At 40.1% G+C, this 27,265-nt stretch overlaps 1 protein-coding gene across 1 annotated transcript in view; it reads right to left on the reverse strand.

Moving 5' to 3' along the window:
• MAP3K5 (mitogen-activated protein kinase kinase kinase 5) overlaps positions 1 to 27,265 on the reverse strand; it is a 228,648-nt gene that overhangs the window by 37,495 nt on the left and 163,888 nt on the right. Inside the window, exons 15-21 of the mRNA NM_001144081.2 lie at positions 15,655 to 15,788; positions 11,149 to 11,276; positions 10,010 to 10,146; positions 8,967 to 9,072; positions 3,245 to 3,402; positions 767 to 944; positions 18 to 38 (exon numbers count right to left, since the gene is read on the reverse strand). Of these exons, the coding sequence (NP_001137553.2) occupies positions 18 to 38; positions 767 to 944; positions 3,245 to 3,402; positions 8,967 to 9,072; positions 10,010 to 10,146; positions 11,149 to 11,276; positions 15,655 to 15,788 (862 nt within the window). The remainder of the gene's footprint in view (positions 1 to 17; positions 39 to 766; positions 945 to 3,244; positions 3,403 to 8,966; positions 9,073 to 10,009; positions 10,147 to 11,148; positions 11,277 to 15,654; positions 15,789 to 27,265) is intronic.

Consider the following 27,265-nt stretch of genomic DNA (forward strand, 5'->3'; position numbering starts at 1 on the left):
CATAAAAATAAACTCACCATTCGATCCAGCTGAAAGAGCTGTGGGAAGAAAAGTAAACACAGCAAAATAAGCATACATTTGGTTTGTTATTAAACTTAGAAATCAACAAAAAGTGAAGTGAATGCTGGAAATGGGATTGATGTCCTTTCCAAACATTCATTCTGTCCATCTCATCCCACATAGACACCAAAAATGCTAACAACAAGTGAATCACTTACTTTTTTCCTTTCTGAAATGAGTTATGGAAATTATTGCACAAGCCAATTTATATTTTTACAGTGCTATTTTATTATAATGGGAAATCTTCTCTTTCTTTTATTTTTTTTTGTGGGGGGGTGGTGGTGGTAATTATTTGGAATGATAGTCTCTAAAAGGCAATTGGTGTTTTGGACAATCTAAAATTAAAAGAACATATTATCCAGATGGTTTCAAAGTTTAACAGTTCTCTAATAGCCCTGTCGTCAATCAACGGTAATTTGGAGTTTCAGTTTGAAAAAACTACCTTCTACCCCTTCTGTACTTTAATCTTTGTATCAGCAATGCTAATATATAGATGCTGATATACTAATCCCCTACCATCCATGTGATGGAAGATTATTATGTGTGAGGCCCTAATATTTGTGAAATTGATGCTAACATAGCTTCCAGATGCCAGTTTTCAGTGATACCTTTAAACAAATTAGCTCACCTCTGGAAAAATCTTCCATCTTAAAAAGTTTAGTATTTAGAGACTCTGACCTACACCCCCTTTGATGCAACCACATACCTGAAAGCTTAGGTTGTGTCTTTTTCTTTTTGCTTGAAACTTTTAAGAACTCATCCATAAGCAAGTCGTTAGCACAGTCTCTCTTGTCAGGGTCTGGTTCGAAACACTTCAATATGAACGCCTTGGCCTCTGCTGACATGGACTCTGGGATCTCTGGGTGGACTTTAAACATCCCCACCTAAGACACAGCACAACACAGCTTCTGAATAACCATCTCATCCCATCCCATCACTTGGTGACCTAATGAGACAAGCTCCTTTATCAAATACTACAAATGTGTGGCTTTTTTCAAAGTGAGACAGGACCTGTTTTCTGTAGGTTATGGAAAGTTTTCAGTGTTTTTGTAACTTTATCAATGACATAGGCACAGTAATTAGCTTAAGATATTAGACAGAGCTGCTGCTGCTGCTGCTGCTAAGTCGCTTCAGTCGTGTCCAACTCTGTGTGACCCCATAGACAGCAGCCCACCAAGCTCCTCCATCCCTGGAATTCTTCAGGCAAGAACACTGGAGTGGGTTGCCATATCCTTCTCCAATGCATGAAAGTGAAAAGTGAAAGCGAAGTCGCTCAGTCATGTCCAACTCTTTGCAACCGTGTGGACTGCAGCCTACCAGGCTCCTCGGTCCATGGGACTCTCTAGGCAAGAGTACTGGAGTGGGTTGCCATTGCCTTCTCCAGTAGACAGTGCTATGAAATAATAATTCAGTCCTCAGAACTTCGTGCTTGGTTTTTTTCATTTATGAGATCTCATCGAATCCTCCTAGCAACCCAGTGGATTAAATATGATCCAAGTTACAGCAATGAGAAAAATGAGGCTCACAGGGGTGAGGTTACATGATTATGAAAGGGCAGAGCTGGGAGTTTGAACCTTCATTTGTTTGGCTTAAAGACTGTGTTGTTTCTCCTCTACCATGATTTGTGAATGTTCTTCCCTGTCTCAAATTGCCTACGTTAAAAGAGATATTTTAAAATACTTAAACTTAAACAAACAGTATTTTTATAACAATGAGAATGTTCTTCTCATTGCTGTCATTCTAATTTCTTTCAGCAATGTTTCATGTATTTAGTACAGAGAAAATTTCCTAAGGAAATCTTTTGTTATCAAATAACAAAATATTAATTTATTATATAGATAAGATACATTTGTACTAATTATAAAGCCTTTACTATGTATAAGACATTGTTTTAAGTGCTTTTCACATATTATCTCATCCACTCCTCAAAAACTTTCATTAGATAGGTACTATTTTTATACTCATTTTATAGATGAGGAAACCGATGCACAAGAAGGTTAAACAATTTACTCAAAGCCAGTAAATAGCTTGACTGTGTTGGAGCCTGGATTAAAATGATGCAAATCAGTGCCAGAGCATGCTATTTCCTCTAAAGCATGTTGCTTAATAATCCCTGCACCGATGGGTAACAGAGGAACATTTCAGAGTGAAGTCCCAGAGATTGGTGAGAACTTGACAGACTGGCCAAGAAGAGAAAGACATCCATTCATGCCCAGAAAGGCAGATCTCTGAGCAGCTCATTGTTTTTTTCAGGTGTGGTTATACTACTCATTTCTGTATCAGCAGCAGCCCATCAGCTTGTCTCCAAGCTTCAGGTAAACCAAGTTTGGTACAAACATAGAAGGGACGTGACAAATGGTCCCTCATAAGAGGGGTAATCACAAATGGAGTAAGTGCTAGAAACATGGTCAGTGGCAGGGAAAGGAATAACAAATTACAATCAAAAGTCTGATGCCTCAGAGAATAGCAGAGATGTGAGCTTCACTTCCTGGGAGACAGGGGTTCAGTTTAATATTCCTCTGGCTCAGTGGAGTGGCAGGTGAAGACTGCAGGGATTCAGGGGCAGGTCACTGTCCAGGCCCCGGATGCTGAACCTGTGGCCCCCAGGCTCTCTCTGGTCTATTTCCATTTCACATGCTCCCTATTTTGAGAGCTGGAGCTGCTTCCTTTCCCAGCCCCAGAAGAGTTACTAATGGGCAAAGTAACAGGCTGGAAGAGTAGATAGATGAGAATAAGGTTGATGTACTTAAAACAACTATATCCTTTTATCTACGGAAACTTTAAACTATAATGATAGAGGAGAAAAGCAAAACATGTCTTTAATACCTAAATGGATAAAAAATGTTTTTATATGTCCCTCAGTGGAAGATTTTTCAGACTGTGTTTTCCAAAGGGCTTAAATCATCTTCCGTGGAGTGGCGTGTTAATCATACTGCATCGTGAAAAGGTGGTCAAAGGGCATTACACTGAGTCTCACTTGGTAGCTGAGTGAGAGATGTTGAGAGAGACCCTCCATGTGAAGCTGACCGAGGGGAGTGAAACTTGAACTTTAGATCTTAAGATTGTGCTAGCTCAGGCTCCTTTCCTTTTGCTTAAAAAAATATGACATACAGACATGGAACTCCAAGAGCCGTAAAGAGCTTCAACCACTGATTTTTAGGACATTTAAGATATGAAATATGACCTTGAACATAGCTGCTTGTGGTTCCCCCAGTTCATAAAAGGGTGGTTTTCCAGTGGCCATTTCAATGATCGTGCAGCCCAGAGACCAAATGTCTGCTGCCTTTCCATAGCCTCTTGGTCCTTTATCTATTATTTCTGGTGCCATATACTGGAGGGTACCTGGATAGAATTCAAACACAGTTACAGTTTAAAAAGAGAAAACAGAGGCACTAACAACAGTTTCAAGTTATTTACATAAATAAGAACTTAAAAGCATGATTCAGGTCTTAGTATCTCATCTTTTTAAGTTCCAGTTTTCTCTGCTGCTAATAAAAGGGGAAATAGCAGTTTTCATAATGGATTTCACTAGTGATATAAACATATCTTACTAATATTATTTGTTTATGAATAGATACTTCCTCATTTCCTAGACAGTACAGTGTAATTGAGGCATCATTTCATTGGGACCTCTTTGAAATTTCTAATAGTCATTTGAGAATAACAGAAAATACTCAACACACATTTTCTGCAATCAGTTTTTCAAATACACGGAGATTCCCTTTACGTATACTTCCAATCTTTTGCAGGAAAAATCTGGGTCATTCATCCATTTCCTTAGTCTGTTATTTCTCAATTCCTGATTGAATGCTCAGTTCTTCTGTTTTCATACTTATTTCTTAAACATGAAAACATAAAAAGTTCTGAAAGCCATTGTTTAAAATAATGTAAATAATTTTGGGTGTACTTTACTCTGTAAATCTATCGTACATGGCTTCTGCTATGAGCCTGTGGTCCAGAGAATAACAGATTTAATGGGTTAAAGTCAGGTTATGAGCCATCAGTATAAACAAATCACTGGAGTGAAGAAGAGTAGAATAAAAAAGAGAGGAAATTTAAAAGGCTTCATGGAATCAAGGAGTCGAAAAGTGTGGTACGATGCAAAGAGCACTACACGGGGGCCAAGAACCCCCGGTTTTAGTTCTGATCTCGTACTTCCCAAGTGGACACGAACTTGCAATTATCTTATCAGTTACAACTAGAGGCCAAATTTATATATCTAGTTTGGAGTGATTTCTCAAAATCCGGCAATTAGTCAGGAGTACAAATAGGAACAGGAAATTGCCATATCCCTAGCTTCTGATATAAATGATGTAATCAGCAAACAGGATCCAAGATGCCATAATAAATTACTTCAAATACTGAAGCATTTGCCAAAAGAGCCACTTGAGCATTTTCTTATTCATAACCAATAAGAGACATTTTGATAAATACAAGGAACACCTTTGAATGCTCTGTGCCTGAAAACTACTGCACAAATTTCCTCTAAACAGTTCCTATAAAACCCATGGTCAAAGGCTAGAAACTGGCTGTAATGTTTTTTTAAAAAGTGAAAGTGTATTATTTTTGTCAAATGTTGTCATCTTGCCAGGTTTATCTTTGAGATCTCATCATTACATGATAGTAGCTCATGCTCACAATCACATACAACTTCACCTGTCTGTCCTCAGCTTACATCAGTCATATTTTTGAAAGAAAGCATTTCACCTGGTGAAGGATAAGGTAACCATGCTCCTCAAATTATTACTTGTAATACAAAACCGTTACAATTTCTCTTCATTGATAGTTCCCCCTAAAGTGATCATTTTTTACAATGTAAACAAAATTAAGTGATCACTGAGAAAATATGAGCTGAGGCCTACCACTCTTACTATCTGTGGACCTAAAATATATTTAATGGAAGAACTGAAGTTGTACTAATATCTCAGCAGGAATGACAACTGACCAAAAATATAGTGAATTTTAAAAACTGAATAATTCAAGTAATATCTTTGTAAGTAAATTAGTGTTTTGATTCATTAGATAATATTTCAAAGAGTGGTATTTGACGATTGTGTTTAATTATCCCCCATAGATCAGGTACCAAAAAAGCAGGTTTAATCATGTGTTCAAATCTGCTCTATTTACCCCATAAGCACATGATACGGTATTTTATATAAAGAGATTTACAGAGCTGGATAGTGAAGATCAAACCAGTCTGAGCATTAGCCCAAGGAGAACAGTGAGAGTATTAAGTCTAAAACCCAGACCTCAAATATCTTCATTAGAATAAACAAATTACTTTAAAATTAGCTATTTTAGAATATCTTTACCACTACAACCACCTGGGGAGCCACAAGACAGAAGCTAAAAGCTGCACCCCGATGTCGCCTTCCCTTCCCTCAGGCATTTCGTGGATTAACACTGCCAGAAGGGCTTCCCAGGTGGCTCAGTGGTAGAGAACCCACCTGCCAGTGCAGGACACGCAGGTTTGACCCCTGGATTGGGAAGAGCCCCTGGAGAAGGAAATGGCAACCCACTCCAGTATTCTTGACTAGAAAATTCCATGGACAGAGGAGCCTAGCAGGCTACAGTCCATGGGGTCCCAAAGAGTTGGAAAAGACTGAGCAACTGAGCACAGCACAGTTCTATGGGCCAGGCACTTAGAATGCAGGAGTGGCCAAGACAGACAGAAATCCCAGGGCTTGTGCAGCTGACATTTTCGCAGTGGAACACAGACAGCAAACTATAGTAACATACAGAAGTAAATTACAGAGTATGTTAGAAAGTGATGTGTTACGATAAAATTAGAAAAAAGCAGGAGAAGGGGATCAGAAGTGTCCGGGGAGGGCTGCCATGTAAATAGGGCAATCACTGGCCTCACTGGCATGATCTGTGAGTTAAGACTTGAAGGACATGAGGAACTTCACTATGCAGACAGCTGGGAGAAGAGTGCCATAAAAGGAAAAGGGTACGCAAATGTCCTGCCGCGGGATCCTGCCTGATGGATCGAAGGAAGTGCAGGAAGGCCTGTGCAAGGTGGGAAGGGTAGGAAGTGGGCCTAAAAGGTAACAGACTCTGAGAAGGTCTGAGCCTTGTGCATCATTGTAAGGACTGTGGTGTTTGTTGACTCCAAAAACAGAAAGCCATCGAAGTCTCTGAGTGATAGGGCTCGATTTATGTCTATATGGGATTGCTCCGGCTGTAGAGTTGAGGGGAGACAGTAGTGGAAGCAGGAGAAAAGGCTACTGAGATCATGCGTGTGAGAGGTGAGGGCGGGAGCCAGGGAGGCGCAGAGGAACTGGTCCAGATTTGGACATGTTTTGAAGACAGAGTTGATGGGTTTCCTTGGCTGACTGAGCTGAAGGGTGAGAAAAGAGAGGTGCAGTGGATAACTCTAAGGTTGGAGTGGTCAACCGAGACAGGGAAGAGTGTGGGTGGAACAGGTTTGGGGAAAAGATAATTCATTCCATTTGGCGTGTTAAGTCTAGTTGAATTGCAGCTCTTTGACTTACAAGCTTTGTGACCTCAGGCAAACTATTTAACCTCTTTGAACCTTAATTTTCTCACCATAAACTGGGATAATGATACGTAAGAATTAGGCCTGACATACAAATTTCGATGCAATAACATGTAAAGCACTTAACACAGTCTGGATGCAGAAAGTGCTCCATAAAGAATAGTTGTGGCTGCCTTCCTTCTCATCGAATCACGAAGAAGCCACACAGGCCACTGTCTTTTGACTCAGTTCATCAGAGGCTGCCTACACCTGTGACTTCACCAGCGCTGAATTAGCACTGGGAGGCCCGCACACCCCAGGCCCTCATGATCAGTGCCGGGGACCGATCCACACGTGTGTCACACATGGACACCATATGAGGCCCGTGCAAGAAGTTCAAGCAAAGGGCTCCTGGAGGACCGCTGTACTACAACTTCTCTGGGGATTAAAGAAAATGCTTAAGATAAGCGGCAGATATTAAATTAACGTCTTCCCCAAATCAAATGTCTGAAAGTCAGGATTTTCCTCGCAGAAGTTACTGAGACTTGGCAGTATTTAAAGGGTCTCTTGCCAAATGGAGGGAATATGAGGAAAAGAAATGTAAATATATTTAAAGTTACTAGAAGGCTGGAATTCATTTTGTTTAAAAAATGCATTCTAAATGGGTTTGATTGTGTCCCGAAATACCCACTGCCATGAGAGTAGGAACTGGATCAGAGGCATTGCTGATTGAATGTTCTGAGACTTCAGACTTTCTCTTTCTCTGCCTTTCCCCCTTCCTGGCTTCCACAAGAGACACTTCAGCAAGGTGGAGAGAAAGATGGACTGGAGCAAGAAGCTCAAAGCAAAGTGCAAAGGGTGGATTAAAAATCTGAGTTCTATCACTTATAAACTCTTGTGACTTTCAGCTGTGACATCTCTTCTCTCTCAATTTCTTCATCTGCAAAATGGAAGTACTGCCATCACATCACAGAATTCAGAAATGAGGGCATTTGGACAATCTGTTTTATATTAGACCAAAGATTATCCATTACAGTATCTTTTTTTTTTTCTAAATCTCTCTCTCTGATGATAATAAGAATTTAATTTTTACTGTTATTATATTTTGCTGCACTGCAAGACTTGTGGGATTTTAGTTCCCTGACCAGAGACTGAACCCGAGCCCAGGCAGTGAGAGCGCTGAGTCTTAGCTGCTGGACCGCCAAGTCACACATGTGACCACATAGACTGCAACCTGCCAGGCTTCTCTGTCCATATGATTCTCCAGCAAGAATATTGGAGTGGGTGGCCATGTTCTCCTCCAGGGGATCTTCCTGGCCCAGGGTTCAAACCCACGTCTAATGCAGCTCCTGCATTGCAGGCGGACTCTTTACCACCAGGGAAGTCACAATAACAGGAACTTAACACTTCATGAGGAGAAAGCAATGGCACCCCACGCGAGTACTCTTGCCTGGAAATCCCATGGACGGAGGAGCCTGGTAGGCTGTAGTCCATGGGGTCGCTAAGAGTCGGACATGACTGAGCGACTTCACTTTCACTTTTCACTTTCATGCATTGGAGAAGGAAATGGCAACCCACTCCAGTGTTCTTGCCTGGAGAATCTCAGGGACGGGGGAGCCTGGTGGGCTTCTGTCTATGGGGTCACACAGAGTCGGACACAACTGAAGCGACTTAGCAGCAGCAGCAGCAACACTTCATGAGAATCAGCAGAATGGAGTGATGAAAACTTGGAGGGGAGAGCAGGGCTGGACTTCCAGATGTCCTCTCTATAACTGTTGGGCAGTCATTAATCTCTATGAGCCTTGGTTTCCTCTTGGCTACTGTTACCTTTTTGGAAGTCACTTTGTCTCCACCCTCTCAGGATTTTCGAACCGAGGGAGCTTAGTAGCTGCATTGCCTAATTTCTCAGCAAAGCTTTCTCTCCACCCTACTTCTGAGTTAGTGAGTCACTTCCTTTTTTTGAATTGAAATCTTAGTTATTTAGGTTGTGAGTAGGGGAATAGACCACAGGCAGTAAACAGATTAGGAAAGAAAGAACTCATAGGCCAAATGGGAAGTGATTAAAGTACGAGTAAGAATCACTGAGAGGCTGGGCTAAAGAAATGTTAAAAAAAGAAATGTTGTCAGGATTATAGTGGCTGTAGACCAACCAGGAGAGAAGGAATGACATGAAAATAAAAACAAATAACAAATTGAGAGTTAAAAAAATATATATCTTCAGCAGCATTGAGCAGGAAACTGAGTTATATAAATACAAGGTAAGCAATGGTCAGATGAAATTCTGTATAGCATTTTTCAGCGAGCATCAAAAGATACCAACATGAATGTTGGTAAGAACCCAGACTAAATTTATCTCTCACATCATACTCAAACACAGCAATTATTTCTTTAATTACATAAGATCTGTATCATCACTGCGAAAACATACCAGTAAAAGTTTCAGTACATGGATTTATGCCAGCAAGCCTCTTTGATGTTCCGAAATCAGAAATCTTGAGAACACCGCTGTAGGTATTAATCAACACATTGTCACCCTAGAGAAGAAAGAACTTCAATCAGAAATGCTATCTTTCTCCCAATACTGTTTGTTATTGGCTTGAAAGTCGAATAAGAAAAGGTGTCCTTACAGCAAAAAGGATACTATTTCCATATTCTTCCTTAACAGTAACATCAGTAGTGAATTATTGACACCATTTTTGTTTACATACTATCAGTTCACAATCTGCTACTCGGGTCACAAGGTGAAACGAGGTTTATAGATAGTATAACACAAATATTTGTGTTTGATATGAGTATGATTAGTTAAATTATATTTATACCTTCCTAGTACTTGACTTATTCTATGCTGTTTTACTTCTTTTCCTGGAATATTTAGTGGCAGCACAAATAAATGGACATTCGTGTTAGTTTGAGGATAGTAATATTAACTTACTTTCAATAGTCCAATTTTGTTATAAATTTATTAGTTCTAAATTTTCCCTTTTTAAGGAGAATTTCACAGATTATCTAATTTTAGATCAACCCAGGAGTATATGATATGTGTGAGAAGTAGGGATTTTATTTTTTTCCTTCTAACTATTCATCCATTAATTGAACAAGTATTTATTGAGTAGCTATTATGGGCAAGGATACAAAGATTAACCAGCCTACAAGCCTCTTGGGAGCAGGGACCATATCCTTGTTAACTTTGCTCCGTTTAGCTTCTAGCCTCATGGAGCACCTCAAACAGTGCCAGCCATGAAGTGGAAACTCAATCTTTGTTGGCTGAACATGGTTAAGGAGTTTATTCTTTGGGTAAACGCGGTAAGACATGACTATCAATCAATACCTGACTCAGGGCAGAGTGACGTATATCTGCTGTTTCTAGGACTTATTTATCATTCCAAATTCGTTCTCATAAGAAAACAATTTTTGCAAATAAAACAATTACCCATCAAAGACCTTACAAGAATGAATCCTAGTGCAACCTACCTTTATATCCCGGTGAACTATCTGATTATCATGGAGGTATTTTAATCCTTCCAGTATTTGCTTTGTATAAAAGCCAATTGTTTGCTCATTGTCTTTCAGTGGGCCCCATTTGGAACGAAGGAGAGCAGAAAGACTTCCTGTAAGTAGGGAGAAACAGTGGATAAAATCTTATTTGAATGAATTCTTTAAAGCATGTTAGTATTACAACATTAAGCTAACATTTATTGGTTATTAACAGTGGCCCAGGTATTATACTAGACACAGTACTTAGGTTCAAATATAAATAGGAAAGTTCCTGCTCTGTTGATGGTCTTTATCAAATACAGTTGAAATGGCTACTTGGGGCTTCCCCGGTGGCTCAGTGGGTAAAGAATCTGACTGCAGTGCAGGAGATGCAGGTTTGATCCCTGGGTTGGGAAGATCCCCTGGAGAATGGAATGGCAACTGATGGCAGTATTCTTGCCTAGAGAATCCCATGGACAGAGGAGCCTGGCAGGCTATATAGTCCATAGAGTGGCAGAGTCAGACACGACAGAAGCAACTTGGCACACATACACAAAAGACCACTCAGTTTGCAAACCTTAATCTCCCAATAAACTCTAGGGGCTTCCCTGATAACTCAGTTGGTAAAGAATCCATTTGGGTTTGATCCCTGGGTTGGGATGATCCCCTGGAGAAGGGAAAGGCTACCCATTCCAGTATTCTCTCCTAGAGAATTCCATGGACTCTGTAGTCCACGGGATCACAAACAGTCAGACACAACTGAGCAGCTTTCACTTTCAATAAAGTGTAAGGTTTATGTCAAAATTTTATTTACATTTACACAAATTAAGACCTGTAAACTAATAAATTCCATTCAGTTTTACTCTTCGAGATCCTAGAAAACATTTTTTAAAAGTTAGTCTTTTTTTTTTTTTGAGGTTTTCCTAAACTTTATTATTTTTATTGAGACATAGTTGATGTACAGTATTATATGTTTCAGGTATATAACATCTGACATTTTTAAAGGTTATTTTACATTTATAGTTATCATCAAACATTGGCTATAATCCCTGGGTTGTGCAATATATCCTTGTAGCTTATTAATTTTATATATAGTAGAAACCTACACTTTTTAAAGAAAGAAAACCATCTCTTACCTCCTGGGACCTGCTCCATGAAGATTTTAATGAAACCGTTTTCACTGAAAGAGCCCAGATACTGGACAATATTTTTGTGCTTCAGATGCTTATGCAAGGCTATTTCTTCATGCAGGGGCTGGGAGTATCTGAAAGACATGCAAATGTCAGTGAGCTAATTATGTCAGACTTTCTTGTATAAATTTAAGCAATACAAATGGGAAATTCCAGCTAAATGAATTCACCCATATATGAAATAAAATATGACCATCTAAGGCCTTTATTTCTCATCACATAAATTCGCATAAAATGTGAAGCTGGAGCCTTGGTAGGGTTTGAGGGGAACTGTGTCAGATACTAGTCTAGGTCTTTGTATATATTAGCTCATTTCTCACAACAACTCCATGAGAAGGTATTACTAAGATACCCATGTTACAGATAAGGAAATTGATTCACAGAACTAACCTATCCAAGATTTCCAAGCTAGTAAGTAACAGAACTAAGATCTGAACCCAGGAGAAGTGAAATCACCCACACAGCTCACTGTCACATTCATATTCCATTCGCTTCACAAGTTTATTATTTCAGGAGATTCCTTCCCAGGAAGACAAAATTGCAAATAATTTAAATATTCATTCCAGAACTTCCTGAAAGGTCCAACAACTCTTCAGTAAAAAAATATAAAACCATTTATATGCCAAGTCTCCTTGATTCTATTCTATCCGGTTCTACTGTATCAAATTATTTTTTATTCATTCCTAGCTGAGCCTCCATACTGAAAGACCAGCTTTAGACCAGACTTCAAAATCACGTACTTGGTATATATTGCTTTATTAAATTTTATGATGAAAGAATTTTGTATTTCTGGAACAGACAGAACAACATTTTTTTATGATTTTCTGAAGTACTATGAAGTTTGTAGACTTTTAACAATCCTGAGTATTAATATATTATCATATATTATGTTAATATAATTATTGTATAACTTAACTGTGGTAGGGTGCCAGCAATGATGAACAGAGACTCATAGCTATTTCCTAATATTTTTTCTGTTGTATGATGGAAGCTACAGGTGTGAAAAGCACTCACTATAACATAAAATATAAGCCTGATGCCTCATAATTTGCTTCAGTGCTACATGCAAGAAATGCTCAAATTTTACAGAGTCAAATCCATATAAGCAGAATGGATTTCCTGGAATGACCATAACAAATACTGGAATCAGTATTGAATAACATTAGTAGGTTGCAAAAACCCAAATTCATTTAATTATTTTTTAAATATATTTAAAATTTTAATTTATTTAATTGGCTTAGCCACGTAGCTTGCAGGATCTTAGTTCCCTGATTAGAGGCTGAACCCAGGTCCCTGAAATGAAACTGCCAAGTCCTAACCACTGGACCACAAATTGATTTAATTTAAACAAACTTTTATAACCTGTGAAACATTTCTCAGAAAGCTGCCAGCAACAACCAAAAATTGACTTGTATATTAGATCTCTTACTCATTTTACTTTTCTTCAGAATTGTTCTAGGAGCTAAAGGCTTGTATTAAACTAAACCCCTTAACAAGATATCAGTTAGGGACAATACCATTTTGACTATTGCTAGAATGAGATAACGCAAGAAATACCAGTATATAATGTTACCAAGGAGATGCTTAGGTAATGACTCTCAACTATGAAGACATTTACAAGTTACTTTTTTTATGAAGTTTAAAATGCTTTATTGATGCTAGTTAATAAGATCGCTCTTGATATGCAGGAGATAAATCAGTGGCAATATTGGGCCAATTCTTCAGATTTGGGAGATCAAGATGACTGCATAATCTGAAGCAAGAGGCTCACTCAGTTGATGACAAATAATTGAAAGGCTCTGACCCCCTGACAGCCTATTAAATATCAATCATAAATGTTTAAATATAAGATCGTGAAGAAATAAATATACAACACACGCTTCTCCTTACGTAACCAAAGGATAGCTCAAAAGTTACAATAATAGAATTCATCCTAGCTGAGAATAAGGACTCTTCTCCAGTGTGGAAACGATTAGTAATACCTAGCAATTCTCACTAAATGTAAGTGAAAGTGTAAGTACCACACACTGAATAAGCATGAAATTATAATTTGTTCAGGTCAATAAGCAACACTTGTCTGTGGGAATTACAAGAAAATCCCATTTCTTCTCAATTACCTATGACAACAGAAAGAAAAATGGTATAGACATTCAAAGATACTTAAATATGCACTTAGCTTTGAAAAATTAATATATCATACATGTCTCCAGAGCACCTCTCCTGAGTCAAATTCCCACTACAACCATTCAAAGCACTGAAGTTCCCAACCTTGGCTGGCTATTTTGCATCTCCTGGAAGGATTTTTTAAAATATCAATGTGTATGACCTACCCTAGAATTTGGGGGGTTATGGCCTGAGCATCAGTATTTTTTAAAAGTTCCCCAGGTTCCTCTAAAACATAGCTGGGTAGAAATACCTGACCTAGGAAAATAGTTGACAAATGTGTAGAATGTTAGCGGAAGCCAACTCAAGATGTACAACTAGATGGGACAAATTATGAGAGTGTCCTTAGAATCCAGCAGCTTGCTCTTATGACTACTCTGATGCTCCAACGAAGTGTTTTTAGAGTGAGGGAACCACAGAAGAAGCTGCTTTTGTTGCTATGACCTTCACTACAGATGGTAGTGTTTAGTGTATGCTGGATTATGCATTATTCACACCCATCCTACCATCTTAGCAATTATCCTTTGTAACTGCTACCTTTTTAAAAGCCACCTTGAAACTCTCCAGGTCACAAAGGTAGAAATGCTTTCTGTGTTGTATCTCACAATAACATTATAGACTTCACCTTAATCTTCTCATAGAGGTAACAAAAAGATGCCCCACAGCAGCTATCAAGAGAAGGGCTTGTCATGCAAGTGTTTTCAAACAAACCACATTATGCCAAATGGATCTTCACTGTTGGTGGTGTACTCTGTGTATGCACAGTGGCAGCTGAATAAACTTAAGCTACAAAGACAGTTTTCAAAGTGGTTTTCTTCCAAGTGACTACTTACATTTATCTGGTGGTGGGGAGGAAGGTGATATTGCTAAAGACAATCCTTTTAAATTTTATATCGCTTAAAAATCCACTCTATGTATCAATATATAATACTTAAGAACCTATAGGAATATTTGATGAAAATTTTAATATAACACACACACATACATATATATATTCCCTTGTGTATCTAGTGAATAGTTTCTATCACCATCCCAGAAGAATTCATACTTATGTCTCATGAGTTAACCAAGGAGAAATTGCAAAAATACCATAGAAAACCTAAAACTGAATTTACTGTCTACCTACCTAATATCCATTCCTCCCTTTTTCTGTGATTTTGTTTGGAGAAACAACTAGCCAACTTAAAAACTACTGAGTTTCTAACCTCCTTCATAGTCAGGAGTGGTCACTTTTGGCTAATGAAACAAGAGGTGAAAATAGGCTGGACATTTCTGAGAAAGTTCGTTTTCCTTTTCCCTCTTCCTGTCTGGAATGTAGATAAGGCAGAGTGACCACCTGTCAGAAAGTCATGTACCAAGAATGAAGACCAAGGATGGCAAAGCAGAAAGAGAACTGGGGCCTGGGACACTGGTTACAGGGGAACGAGGGGTGTCTTTCTGTGCTTGTGGTAATCAGAGAAGGCATCTCTGAGGGCTTGAGAACTGAACTTGGGACCTAATTGATGACAACGAGGCAATCCCGCCAATATGTGGTATTGGTGGCCCTGATGGAAAAAGAGAGGTCAGCGTGGCTGCAGAGGAGGAGGCGAGGCCACAGAGGGAGGCAGGTGTCTGTGTTAAGGTTCCTGGGTTTTGTGTTGTAAGAACTCACAGCCAGGTTTTAAGTAGTAATGACATGATGTGATTTCAACTTGAGAAAGAGCTCTGTGCAGTCTCTGAGGAAGGGATTTCTCTAATAGTCTTTGTGAGGACCAAAGACTCACAAGAGTATGGGACTGCCCTATGACTGTCTCTCCAATGTTGGGGGACATTTCATCAACTTTTTTTGCCCTGTGACGTCACTTTTCTGACGGCTTCAACAAGAGTCGATTTCTCAGTTGGTCCAGCTTTCCACCTGCAGTTTAGAACGGAGTGCTGACTTCCAATGTCCTTAACACACCTGACCGGAAACTGGAACTTCTGGTTCAAACCATTTTAGCTGGTGCTTATTCCCCATGTATCTATATAATAAACCAATCACGATGAAACATAACCTGAGCCCAACACACGGGCCATTCCCTTTTCTACTCTTTGAAAGTCCTAGTTACCATGGAGATGCCATCCTTCCCCAACAGAGTCTTGGGCTTGAATCACTGAGTGATGCAGCAGCTAAACCTCAGAGGGAGCTAATTAAAGCCACAAAGTTTTCAGACAGTTTCATTAATTAGAATATCACCAAAATATTTTGTAAATGCTATTAACAACTGAAATACCTTAGAAAGCAGCTTTGATTAGTCACAATTACTGTACCTGCTGTCTCTCTCTGGGATTTCCTTAATGGCGATTCTGACTTGGTTGCTCAGATCTCGACCTGCATAAACTATCCCATAAGTGCCTTTTCCTAAAACGACTCTGTCACCATTTTCATCGTATTCATAGTCATACTACGGAAAGACAAAGGGGGAGAGAAGATTGAAACATTAGCTGCAGTCCACATTTTAAACATCAACTTTTTCCAAGAGCATTTTTCCTTATTTTATCAAATGATTTTAACAAGGAAAACAATAAGATGAGGTTCTAATGAACAGTTTCAAGAACCAAAGAACAAACTTAACGCAGAGCATCGTGTGTTCCTATTTTCCCAACTGTGACAGACACCAGGCGGTGGGGGGTGGGGGCGCCAGAGAGGGACTATGTATTGAAATCCATAGAAGCGCTTCTCCAAAAGCGCACTCGGATTCTTTACCCACTGAATCCTGTTTATCACTGATTCTGAAGATGAGTATGATTAGCATCAATGTCAATAGCTATCACACTGAATTAACTGTTCTTTGGTTTTTCAGCTTTTGGTACCATCAAAGCATTTCACACTCTGCCAGGAGAAGAAAACCACTCAATGGCTTTGAGTAAGAAGAAACTTTGAGGTCTTACTAGCTGACAATATTAAGCAAGGATTATTTGTACTTTACCCCTGTTCCCAATTCCCCAAGCCTCAAAACATTTTAAAAGTGAAAAATGGGGACTTCTCTGGCAGTCTGGTAGTCAGGACCCTGTGCTTCCACTGCAGGGGCCATGGGTTCTATCTCTGGTCTGGGAACTAAGATCCCACATGTCTCGTGGCATGACTAAAAAAAAATAGAATAAAAAAAATGTTTTTTAATGTAAAATTTTAAAAAAGGAAAAACTTCAAAATGAAGTAAAAACGTCATTTTTGATGCAAAAAAGGAAATACCTACAGCCCTAAACCCATAGTGGCAAGCATCTCAGTCAAATATGGAAAATAGCATCAAATAAATGAAAGGGATATAGTGACCTTTAGAACTTCCCAGGTGGCTCAGTGGTAAAGAATCTGCCTGCCAAGCAGAAGTCACGGGTTCAATCCCCGGGTCAGAAAGATCCCCTGGAGAAGGAAATGTCAACCCACTCCAGTATTCTTGCCTGGAGAATCCCATGGACAGAGGAGCCTGGCAGGCTGCAGTCCATAGGTCACAAAGGAGTGGGAAACAACTTAGCAGCTAAACGACAACAACATGTGACATTTGGTAGACATCTCAGACCTGGAGGCGTCATCCACAAAGGCATCTTTTGTTGTGGACTTAACCTACAGGAATCATAGTCATCAAATGATCAAGCCATGTCTATGTAAAAGCCCAATGTAAAACTACAGACCAACAGGAGAGACCATAAAAACAAGCTCCTTCTTTTGTCTGTATTTTGCTAGAGTATAAAACTAGCAGCACATAGCTAGGTTCAACTCACAGAAGGGTTGGGTTAGCCATTTAAAAAAAAAAACAACTGATTTCTAACATTTGTATATTAGCAAATTTAATATTAACACACAAAATAATCCAAAATAAGATAATGATCATGGATTTTGACACTAAACTAACAGCATAGCCTTAAATATAGAGAGCTGATAAAATTACAAAGAAAAATATACAATATAAACCATAATAGGTTCTAAATAGAACCCTTTTAGAAACCAATATATCTAGCAGACAAATTCAAAATAGAGACCCTAATGGCACAAATAACAAGTTTGGTATGGTAGATACAGAGATAGCGACAAATTCCTTCCATGCATATATGAAAAATATAAAATAATTAGTCACATATTAGGCCACAAAGAAAATTTCAACAAATTTCAAAGAACAGCTATGATAAAGACCATGATCTTTGACCATAAGATACTAAAAATAAGACAGCCAAAAACTATATTTGAAAACTGAGCATTGCAATTAAAATTATCAAGGGATTAAAAAATAAATGATCATGGGAATTTCAAAGTAGTTCAAAAAGAATGACAAGGAGAGCATTGCACGTCAAAAACTACAGATTTAGAACTATGTACATAAAATTTTTCATAGTTTTAAAGAATTGCATTAGAAAACAGAAAACTTTTAAATGATCAGGTTAAATGGTCAAGAAAATACACAAAGAAGAATATATTACTATCCAAAGAGAGTAGAAGAGTTTCTGGTTTTGGCAATATGGTAGGCTATGTACAGGAAAATGTTCCCACCAAAAAAAAAACTAGACAAAATTAAATAGACATACTTTAAATGTCTAGTGTGTGTGCTCAGTCATGCCCAACTCTTTGCTACCCCACGGACTGTAGCCCACCAAGCTCCTCTGTCAATAGGATTTTTCCAGGCAAGAATACTGAAGTGGGTTACCATTTTCTACTCCATTAAATGCCTAGCTGGGCTTATAAAAAAGTAAAGAAGACTTCTAGGAACTAGAAATTACAAGGAAAAGGGACACTACAGGGATAATCACAAGAACTGATGACCTTGCAGCCCAAGTGCTGGGGGTGAAGTTTTCTAGATTTATAAATCTAGGGCAGAGGTTGGCAAACAGTTTCTGCAAAGGGCCAGATATTGATAATTTTCAGATTTGTAAGCCATACGATCTCTATGGCAGCAACTCAACCCTGCCATTGTCAGTAGCTCAGTCAATACAGAAGCAAATGGGCATGGCTGTGTTCCAGTCAAGAGAAGTGGTGGGCTGGTTTTGGTGTCTGGGCTGAAGTGAAGTGAAGTGAAATCGCTCAGTTGTGTTCGACTCTTTGTGACCCCATGGACAGTAGCCTGCACCAGGCTCCTCCGTCCATGGGATTTTCTAGGCAAGAGTACTGGAGTGGGTTGCCATTTCCTGTGTCTGGGCTACAGTTCATCAATTCCTTTTCTGAGACTTTGGTCTTAATGCTCACTGGGGATAGCAAATGAAACCTGGTGCCTATGGAAGGTGAAGAGATGGAATACACAAAACCAGGGTCCTTGAAGGACTGTAATTTGGTGAAAGGGTATATTAGAAAAAAGTCAGCCCACAGCACTGAGAAACGAAAAGAAAACTTTGTCTGTCTTAGATTAAGCTCTGAGTGGACAAAGTCTCCTCTGAATACTTTCAACCACTGGCTGACACTCTGCTGTCTGGAGCTCAAATGGACAGTTGTCATTAATACCCGTAATCTGTATCGAGCCTGAAAAATTCCTGAGTGACAACAGAAACAAAGCAAAACATTTAAAAGAAGACTCCCTTAACACAGGCTATAAAGGATCCACCAGTGAAATTAAGCTCATAATCAAAAATTTAAAAATATATAACAAAATAATTCACCATCAGTGAGTACTGGTTGATTTGACAAGTATCACTCTAAAATAAGTACATTTAACATAAAGATATAAAATAAGAAATCCAAAATATGAGGAAAGAATGAAAAGTGAAAGTGAAAGTGACTCAGTCATGTTCAACTCTTTGGGATCCCATGGACTGTATAGTCCATGGAATTCTCCAGGCCAAAATACTGGAGTGGGTAGCCTTTCCCTTCTCCAGGGAATCTCCCCAAATCAGGGATCAAACCAATGTCTCCCACATTGCAGGGGGATTCTTTATCAGCTGAGCCACAAGGGAAGCCCAAGAATACTGGAGTGGGTAGCCCATCCCATCTCCAGGGGATCTTTCCAACCCAGGAATCAAACCAGGGTCTATTGCACTGCAGGAGGATTCTTTACCAACTGAGCTATCAGGGAAGCCCTTGAGAAAAGGATAAAGACACTCTAAAAAGGGCCAGACAGACTTGAGACAGATTCAAACATAACCTCCAGAAGTTGAGCCCTAAATAGGAAAAGAAAAAAATAAAATTCCCAATCAGATATGATATAGGGAAACTACAAAATATCAAAGGCAAAGAGAGGATGATAAAAGGAAGCAGAGAATTTTTTTTTTTTTAAAGAACAAATAACCCACAAAGGCAGGTAATCTGGTTACTCTGCAAATTCTCTGAGGTACACACTCTCAACTTGAGAGACTACTATCACAAAGGATGAGGAAGATGGGGAGCATATTGTTACCAGCTCGTTTATTTGCTTCCAAGAGGCTTCCAAGCCTTGATAGAGGCAATCAGGTTGTATTCTTCCGGAGAATGCTATGCCCACTACCATGGCAGGACTTGGTGAACACGGATCTCCCTATCATGGACCCTATTCTGCCAGAGGAAAGAGGCCAAGCTCTGGAAAAGAGATATCTACTTTTCCAGTGGCAACACTTTACCCAATGTACATTAGAGAATACTCCTATTCTAGCAATCTGACATATGGCTAAAGATTGTCCTTAGACCAGAGGAGAAAAACAGTTATGTTTACAGGATAAGAGAATGGGAAACAGGGATCGTTTAGCAAATTCTCCAGACTGGAAGATACTCCAGCAAAGAGGCAGTACACACAGTCCAAAAATTCTACTTGAAGAATCCCAAGTCTCTACATCCAACTCTCGGTCCAGACTTTCGTCATGCTATACCATGCATGCTGGAAATCTACCAGCCAGGACCCAGGCTGGCAGGAGGCAGGATGGGGACCATCATCAAAGTCCTGTAACTCATCTTTGCCAGTGTGGCCTATCAAAGGGAGGGAAACCTACACACTGAATCTAGTACTACCACCACCTTACATTATTATGATGCACTGGTAGTGCAGTCGCCAAGTCGTGTCAGACTCTTGGGAGCCTATGGACTCCATGCCAGGCTTCTCTGATCATGGATTCTCTAGACAAGAATACTGGAGTGGATTGCCATTTCCTTCTCCAGGGGATCTTCCTGATCCAGGAATTGAACTCGGGTCTCCTGCACTGCAGGCAGATTCTGAACTGACTGAGCTGTGAGGGAAGCCCCTTTTATAATGCACTATATAATTTTAATTATCATAATTAAAAGAAAAAATATCAGCTTTTAATAATCTACCTCATTTGATGGTCATAATAAGCCTATGTCATAGCAGGAAAGGTCTATGATTAGCTCCAGTTTACAAATGATCAAAAATATCTTCCACTGAAAATATGTGAAAAGGGTGGTTTAAACCTAGCCCATCAGATCCTACCAAGGCCATAGAACAATCTTTTTTACAGTTATCAACATTCAAAAAACTAAGATTATGGCATCCAGTCCTATCACTTCATGGCAAATAGATAGGGGAAAATGGAAACAGTGGCAGATATTATTTTCTTGGGGTCTAAAATCACTGGGGACAGTGATGGCAGCAACAAAATTAAAAGACGCTTGCCCCTTGGAACGGAGAAGGCAATGGCACCCCACTCCAGTACTCTTGCCTGGAAAATCCCATGGATGGAGGAGCCTGGTAAGCTGCAGTCCATGGGGTCGCTAAGAGTTGGACACGACTGAGCGACTTCACTTTCACTTTTCACTTTCATGCACTGGAGAAGGAAATGGCAACCCACTCCAGTGTTCTTGCCTGGAGAATCCCAGGGATGGTGGAGCCTGATGGGCTGCCGTCTCTGGGGTCGCACAGAGTCGGACACGACTGAAGCGACTTAGCAGCAGCAGCAGCACCTTAGAAGAAAAGCTATGACAAACCTAAACAACGTATTAAAAAGCAGAGACATCACTTTGCCAACAAAGATCCATATAGTTGAAGCTATGGCTTTCAGTAGTCATGTATGGAAGTGAGAGTTGGACCATAAAGGCTGAACAACGAAGAATTGATGCTTTTGAGTTGTGGTGCTGGAGAAGACTCTTGAGAGTCCCTTGGACAGCAAGATCAAACCAGTCAATCCTAAAGGAAATCAGTCCTGAATATTCATTGCAAAGACTGATGCTGAAGCTCCAATACTTTAGCCAGCTGATGCAGAGAGCCAATTCATTGAAAAGACCCTGATGCTGAGAAAGATTGAAGGCAAGAGGAGAAGGGGGTGACAGAGGATGAGATGGTTAGATGGCATCATCGACTAAACGGACGTGACTTTGAGTCAACTTTGGGGAGATGGTGAAGGGCAGGGAAGCCTGGTGTGCTGCAGTCTATGGGTCACAAAGAATAGGACACAACTGAGGGACTGAATAACAATAACATCAGATTCTAGATTTTCTATTCTTCATACCACCAATGCTGCAGGAAAATCTTTTTCACAGTGTAAGAACTTATAAGATAGATCTCAGTTCTGTTTCCAAACACCAGTATTGTAAAGATGTTCCAGTATATTCTTGGTATCCACTGAATACCCATATATATTCAAGCAGACAGAGGGTAGACATCTGTTGGCCATCTTAGACTCCATTCTTCCCTTTCTCCCCAGGTCACATTGACTGCCAAATGCCACTAGGCTGATCCTCACTGCTCTTGCCTCAGATCAGGCCCTCCTTGCTTCTGTGTGTGTGTGCGTGCTCAATCGCGTCAGTTGTATCCATCTCTTTGTGACACTACAGACTATAGCCCACCAGGATCCTCTGTCCACGAAATTCTCCAGGCAAGAATACTGGAATGGGTTGACATGCCCTCCTCCAGGGGATCTTCATGACCCAGGGATTGAACCTGCATCTCTTATATCTCCTGCATTGGCAGGCAGGTTCTTTACCACTCGCACCACCTAGGAAGCCCCCTTGTTCCTGTATCATTCTACAAATCCTCAACAGGCCTTCCTGCTACCTCCTACCCTGTTGCTCGGTTTTCCAACTCACTCTCCAAAAAGTTAGCAGTGAACTTCCCAAAGTCTAAGGTTCCCAAGTGAACTTTCCACATTCATACCACTGCTTCTGCTTTATGTGTTCCTCGTCACTTTCAGGATCAAATCCAAACTCCTTGGCCTGGAGTCAATATCCTTCAGAATCTCTTTGCTGCCTCTGTGTCCAGCCTGCTATCTCATCAATGTCCTCCAAAAACTCCCAGTGAAGTTCCCCAGATCTTTGTGCCTTTATACACAGGCGTTTTCTACCTAAGGAGTTCTGCCTCGTCCTTTAAAATAAGGAAGCTTTCTTGAACTGTCCACCTAATCCTCAAAGCTGGGTTAGATTCTGGTCTGATAGGCTTCCAAGGCCTTTTGCCCTCATTCACGGAGGCATTTTTCACTCTTCTCTTAGGCCATCTGCATTCCAGTCTCTACTCTGAGATCATTGAGAACCAGGACTTTATCTTGAATTGGTCTGTCCCTAGTCTTAGCCATATTTGTATTGCAGTAGAGGTTCAGTGAATATTTGCTTAATCAATCGGGCTACAGAAAATTTAACGGAAACCTTTTCTTAGTTTGTTTTTCCACTGTGGAGCCCTAACCACTGAACCATCAGAGAATTCCCTTGATAACAACCAGATGCCAAAACAAAACATTTACCATCAGTATCCTTTTGTTCTTCATTGAGAGGAGTTTTGCCACAGGAATACCTACTTAGCATAGTGAAGAATATACAAGCCTCGATGAAACTGCTCAAGGTTTAGTATCCCTCAGGAATGCAAGGCATCAAAAGACTGTTCTTTTTTTAAAAGAATATTAACTATAGAAGTTGCCTCCTGTTAGACAGAGTGGTCATAGTGAAACTCAAAAGGGCTTTCAATAAAACCAAAAACCATTCCAATGCATGATTGCCGCTTGGTTTCTTTTTTCTTCTTTAATTAATTAATTTATTTTGGCTGTGCTAGGTTCTTAGGTGTGGCTCACGGGATCTTTGCAGCAGTGTGCGGGCTTCTGAGTTGTGCCATATGAACTCTTATTTGCAGCATGCCAGATCTAGTTCTCCAAACAGGGATTGAACTAGGGCCCCCTGCACTGACAGTGTGGAGCCCTACCAACTGGATCACCACAGAAGTCCCTTTCTTCTTTTTTTTAATCCCCTCTTCTTTTTCTTACAATAAAGAGATATAATTTTAAAAGGCAGGCTTGAGAAGACTTCCAAGACCTTTAAGCACACAGAATTATCTCTGTGATGACCAGAAGAAGTAGAAAGAAGTCTTGACCAAAGCCACTGCTACTGCTACTGCTAAGTCACTTCAGTCGTGTTCGACTCTGCGACCCCATAGACGGCAGTCCACCAGGCTCCCCCGTCCCTGGGATTCTCCAGGCAAGAACACTGCAGTGGGCTGCCATTTCCTTCTCCAATGCATGAAAGTGAAAAGTGAAAGTGAAGTCGATCAGTCATGTTCGACTCTTAGCGACCCCATGGACTGCAGCCTACCAGGCTCCTTTGTCCATGGGATTTTCCAGGCAAGAGTACTGGAGTGGGGTGCCATCGCCTTCTCCATGACCAAAGCCAAGGGTCTGTTAAATAACGAAAATGGGAAAAAAAAAAAAAGGCAGGGCCTGGGGGAATCAAGTGTTTTTAAAAATAAGAATAAAATTACACTGCTTATATAGTTTGCATTCTATTTCTATGGCAATGGGTTAACAAACCAGGTGTTGCTATGGGAGACAACTGCATTTTGAAGCAACGATGGGAATGCTTCTAGAATCAGCCTCTCTTGTTGCCTGCCCAGAACTGTCTAAACTGGCACGCGTAGGAAGACAATCTTGACAAGGCCAAACACCAAAGCTGTGACTCACTTAGTCCTTGCACTGTCAAGGGACTCACAGTAAAACAGTCACCTTCTAAAAAGCCACGTGCTGTCCCTGGTATTAATTACCTTAGCTTAGTAGTCACCTCAAGGACTCAAGTCGTAGCTTTGCTACTTTTCTAGTTATAATGCCTTAGTAAGATGTAAATGCTAAAAGCATTAATTACTAATAGCATTAAGAGAAGAGTAAAAATGTGGTAGGTATAAATATCTACTTCTATAGCTCTCTCCTTTCTCAGATCTTTACTCACATCTTCCCTCCTCAAGGCTTCCTTGTGTAAAATCACATTTCTGTTTCACTATAACTTCCTAAATCCTTCCCTGCTTAATTTTTCTCCTTTATGTTGATCATTACTCAAACACAGCATGCATTTTACTTACTTACTGTCTCCCACTAGAGTGTAAGCTCAGTGAAGGTAAGAATTTCCTCTATTTTGTTCCCTGCTAGATCCCCAGTACCTAGAAGAGTGTCTTCCTCATAGCAGGTGTCCAATATATATTTGGTGAATGAATTGATGGGATCCACTGGGACTCCCTAATGTGGTATAAAGATTATTTTAAGATAAAAACAACTGAAGAAATAGCTGCAGAAAAAACCTTTTCTAAACATATTTTGCTGACTTAAGCAAAGCCTCTTGAAAATATAGATGCCACAATCTCCTCTCCAGGAGGTTTAGGACCCCTTATATCTGGACCACCAGCTTCCCTGGTGGTAAAGTGTCTGCCTGCAATGCGGGAGACCTGGGTTTGATTCCTGGGTTGGGAAGATCCACTGGAGAAGGAAATGGCAATCCACTCCAGCACTCTTGCCTGGAAAATCCCATGGATGGAGGAGCCTGATAGGCTACACTCCATGGGGTCGCAAAGAGTGGGACACGACTGAGCTACTTCACATTCACTTTTCATATCTGGATGAGAAATTACTAAACAAAACCTTTTTCAAAACTTCCCATACTTTCCACTTGTTTCTCATTAGTTTCCCACCATGTTGCTTGCCCTTGAAGTCCTTCTAAAAACTTTTCTTTAAAAAAATTTTTTACCGTGCTTTTTTTCTTGATGTGGACCAGTTTTTAAAGTTTTTATTGAACATGTTATAATATTACTTCTGTTTCATGTTTTGGATTTTTGGCCATGATGCATGTAGGATCTTAATTCCTTGACCAGGAATTGAACCCACATCCTTTGCATTAGAAGGTGAAGTCTCAACCACTGGACTGCCAGGGAAGTCCCAAAGACTTTTCCTATTAAGATAAATAAACTTTTAAATCTAGCTATGCAGGAATTACTTCTTTGCATATTCCCTCACACAGGAATAAACTGTTGTCTTTTCTCCTGTTAATCTTTGTCAGTTAATTTGCAGGCCTCTAATCACTGAACATGAGTTGACAGAGGAAAAAAGTTTCTTTTTCTTGCAACAGAACGAATGAATGAGTAACAAACATATTCTTATCATACAACACCATAGTGACAGCTATTCCAAGGCAGTGCAGTAACTGTGGGTGATCAGCTTCAGGTCTGGTTGTGGTTTAGTCACTAAGTCACGTCCAACTCTTTTATGACCCCATGGACTGTAGCCTGCCAGCCTCCTCTGTCCATGGGATTTCCCAGGCAAGAATACTGGAGTGGGTAGCCATTTCCTTCTCCAGGGCACCTTCCCAACCCAGGGGTTGAACCCGCCTTTCCTGCACTGGCAGGCAGGTTCTTTACCGCTGAGCCAGATCTGTACAAAAATAGAAACACAAGGCCAAAGAAAAACAAACCAGTGTGCTACTGGGTGACTCTGAATTGATTTAAATGAATTCTAAACCATAATTCATGGTTAATGTTTGTGAGGCAAATCATCAAAAAATAAATGGTAAGGTTTCATCATCCAGCAGATGTTTGAGTGAAAGGAAAACATTTCATTTGTCTTACTTGTTCCTAATCCATCACACAGGGGGCAACTTCCTCTCTATGCAGCCTGGAAATGACACAGAAACAGGTTCACAGGGCCAGCTGCTATGATTACTTCAGGCTTGTGTCAATTGGATGCCCATTCTGATAAAACAGTGATGTACAAATGCATAAAAGAAAAAGGAGCACCATGGGAAAAGGGAAGGAGAATATCTGTATGTTTGAAAGAGGCATGAAGAGGAAGGCAACACATTCTGTGCTGAACACCAAAGGAACTCAGTAATTTATGGTTTCTTCCAAACAACTAAAAAAGAGAGAGGGAGAGATTAAGCAAATGGGCGGAGAGTGGCTTGATTGTGGTATTCAGCTTGATTATGGTATTCATTCTTTCATTGACTTCACATTGATTAAACAATCATCAAGCTCATTCCCCAGCATTTACTCTGCCCTCCTCCAATCTCTATCCCTCTCCTCCCAGTTTGAGATATTGTCTAAACAACTCTGGTTTTGTCACTCCTCAGCTTCAAACCCTTCTAAGCCTTTGGAATGAACGGCTTGGATGCCTGACCCCCGCAAGACGATGGGGTGAAAAGGGAAAGAAGGCAACAGTCCAGCCTTGGGATGTAAATAGTCCAATGCAGGCTACTGAACTACAGGGAAATGAAAAGAGTTAGGGCCGAGGACGGGGCAAAAATGCTGTTAAGGGCAGAGAAAAGTGAAAAGATGTGGTGAAAATGGTTCAAGGTAAAAAGCACCCTTGAGTTGTATCTCAAAAAGTTAGAGCAGAGTCACCAAGTAAAACAAATGAGAAAAAGCATGTGGAGTTGGGCATCTGCATGCCAAGTCCACAGGCTGGAACAGCATGGCTGTTTGAATAACGGACAGGAGTTTGGCACTGCAGGACGGCAGGGTGGAAAGGAAAGGGTAGGTTACAGCCAGAGAGATAAGAATATTGTATGGTGCAGAAATCTTCTAAAAAGAACAGCATCAAAGATTTTTATTTTTATGTTTTAAAATGCCATTTGCAGTGGCATGGATGGATCTAGAGAGTGTCATACTGAGTGAATTAAGTCAGACAGACAAATATCATATGCTTATATGTAAAATCTAAAGACATGGTACAAATGAGCCTATTTACAAAACAGAAGTTGAGTCACAGATGTAGAAAAACTTACATGGAACTGAAACTTACATGGAACTGA

The sequence above is a fragment of the Bos taurus genome, chromosome 9 (assembly GCF_002263795.3).
Source record: "Bos taurus isolate L1 Dominette 01449 registration number 42190680 breed Hereford chromosome 9, ARS-UCD2.0, whole genome shotgun sequence".
Lineage (NCBI taxonomy): Eukaryota > Metazoa > Chordata > Mammalia > Artiodactyla > Bovidae > Bos > Bos taurus.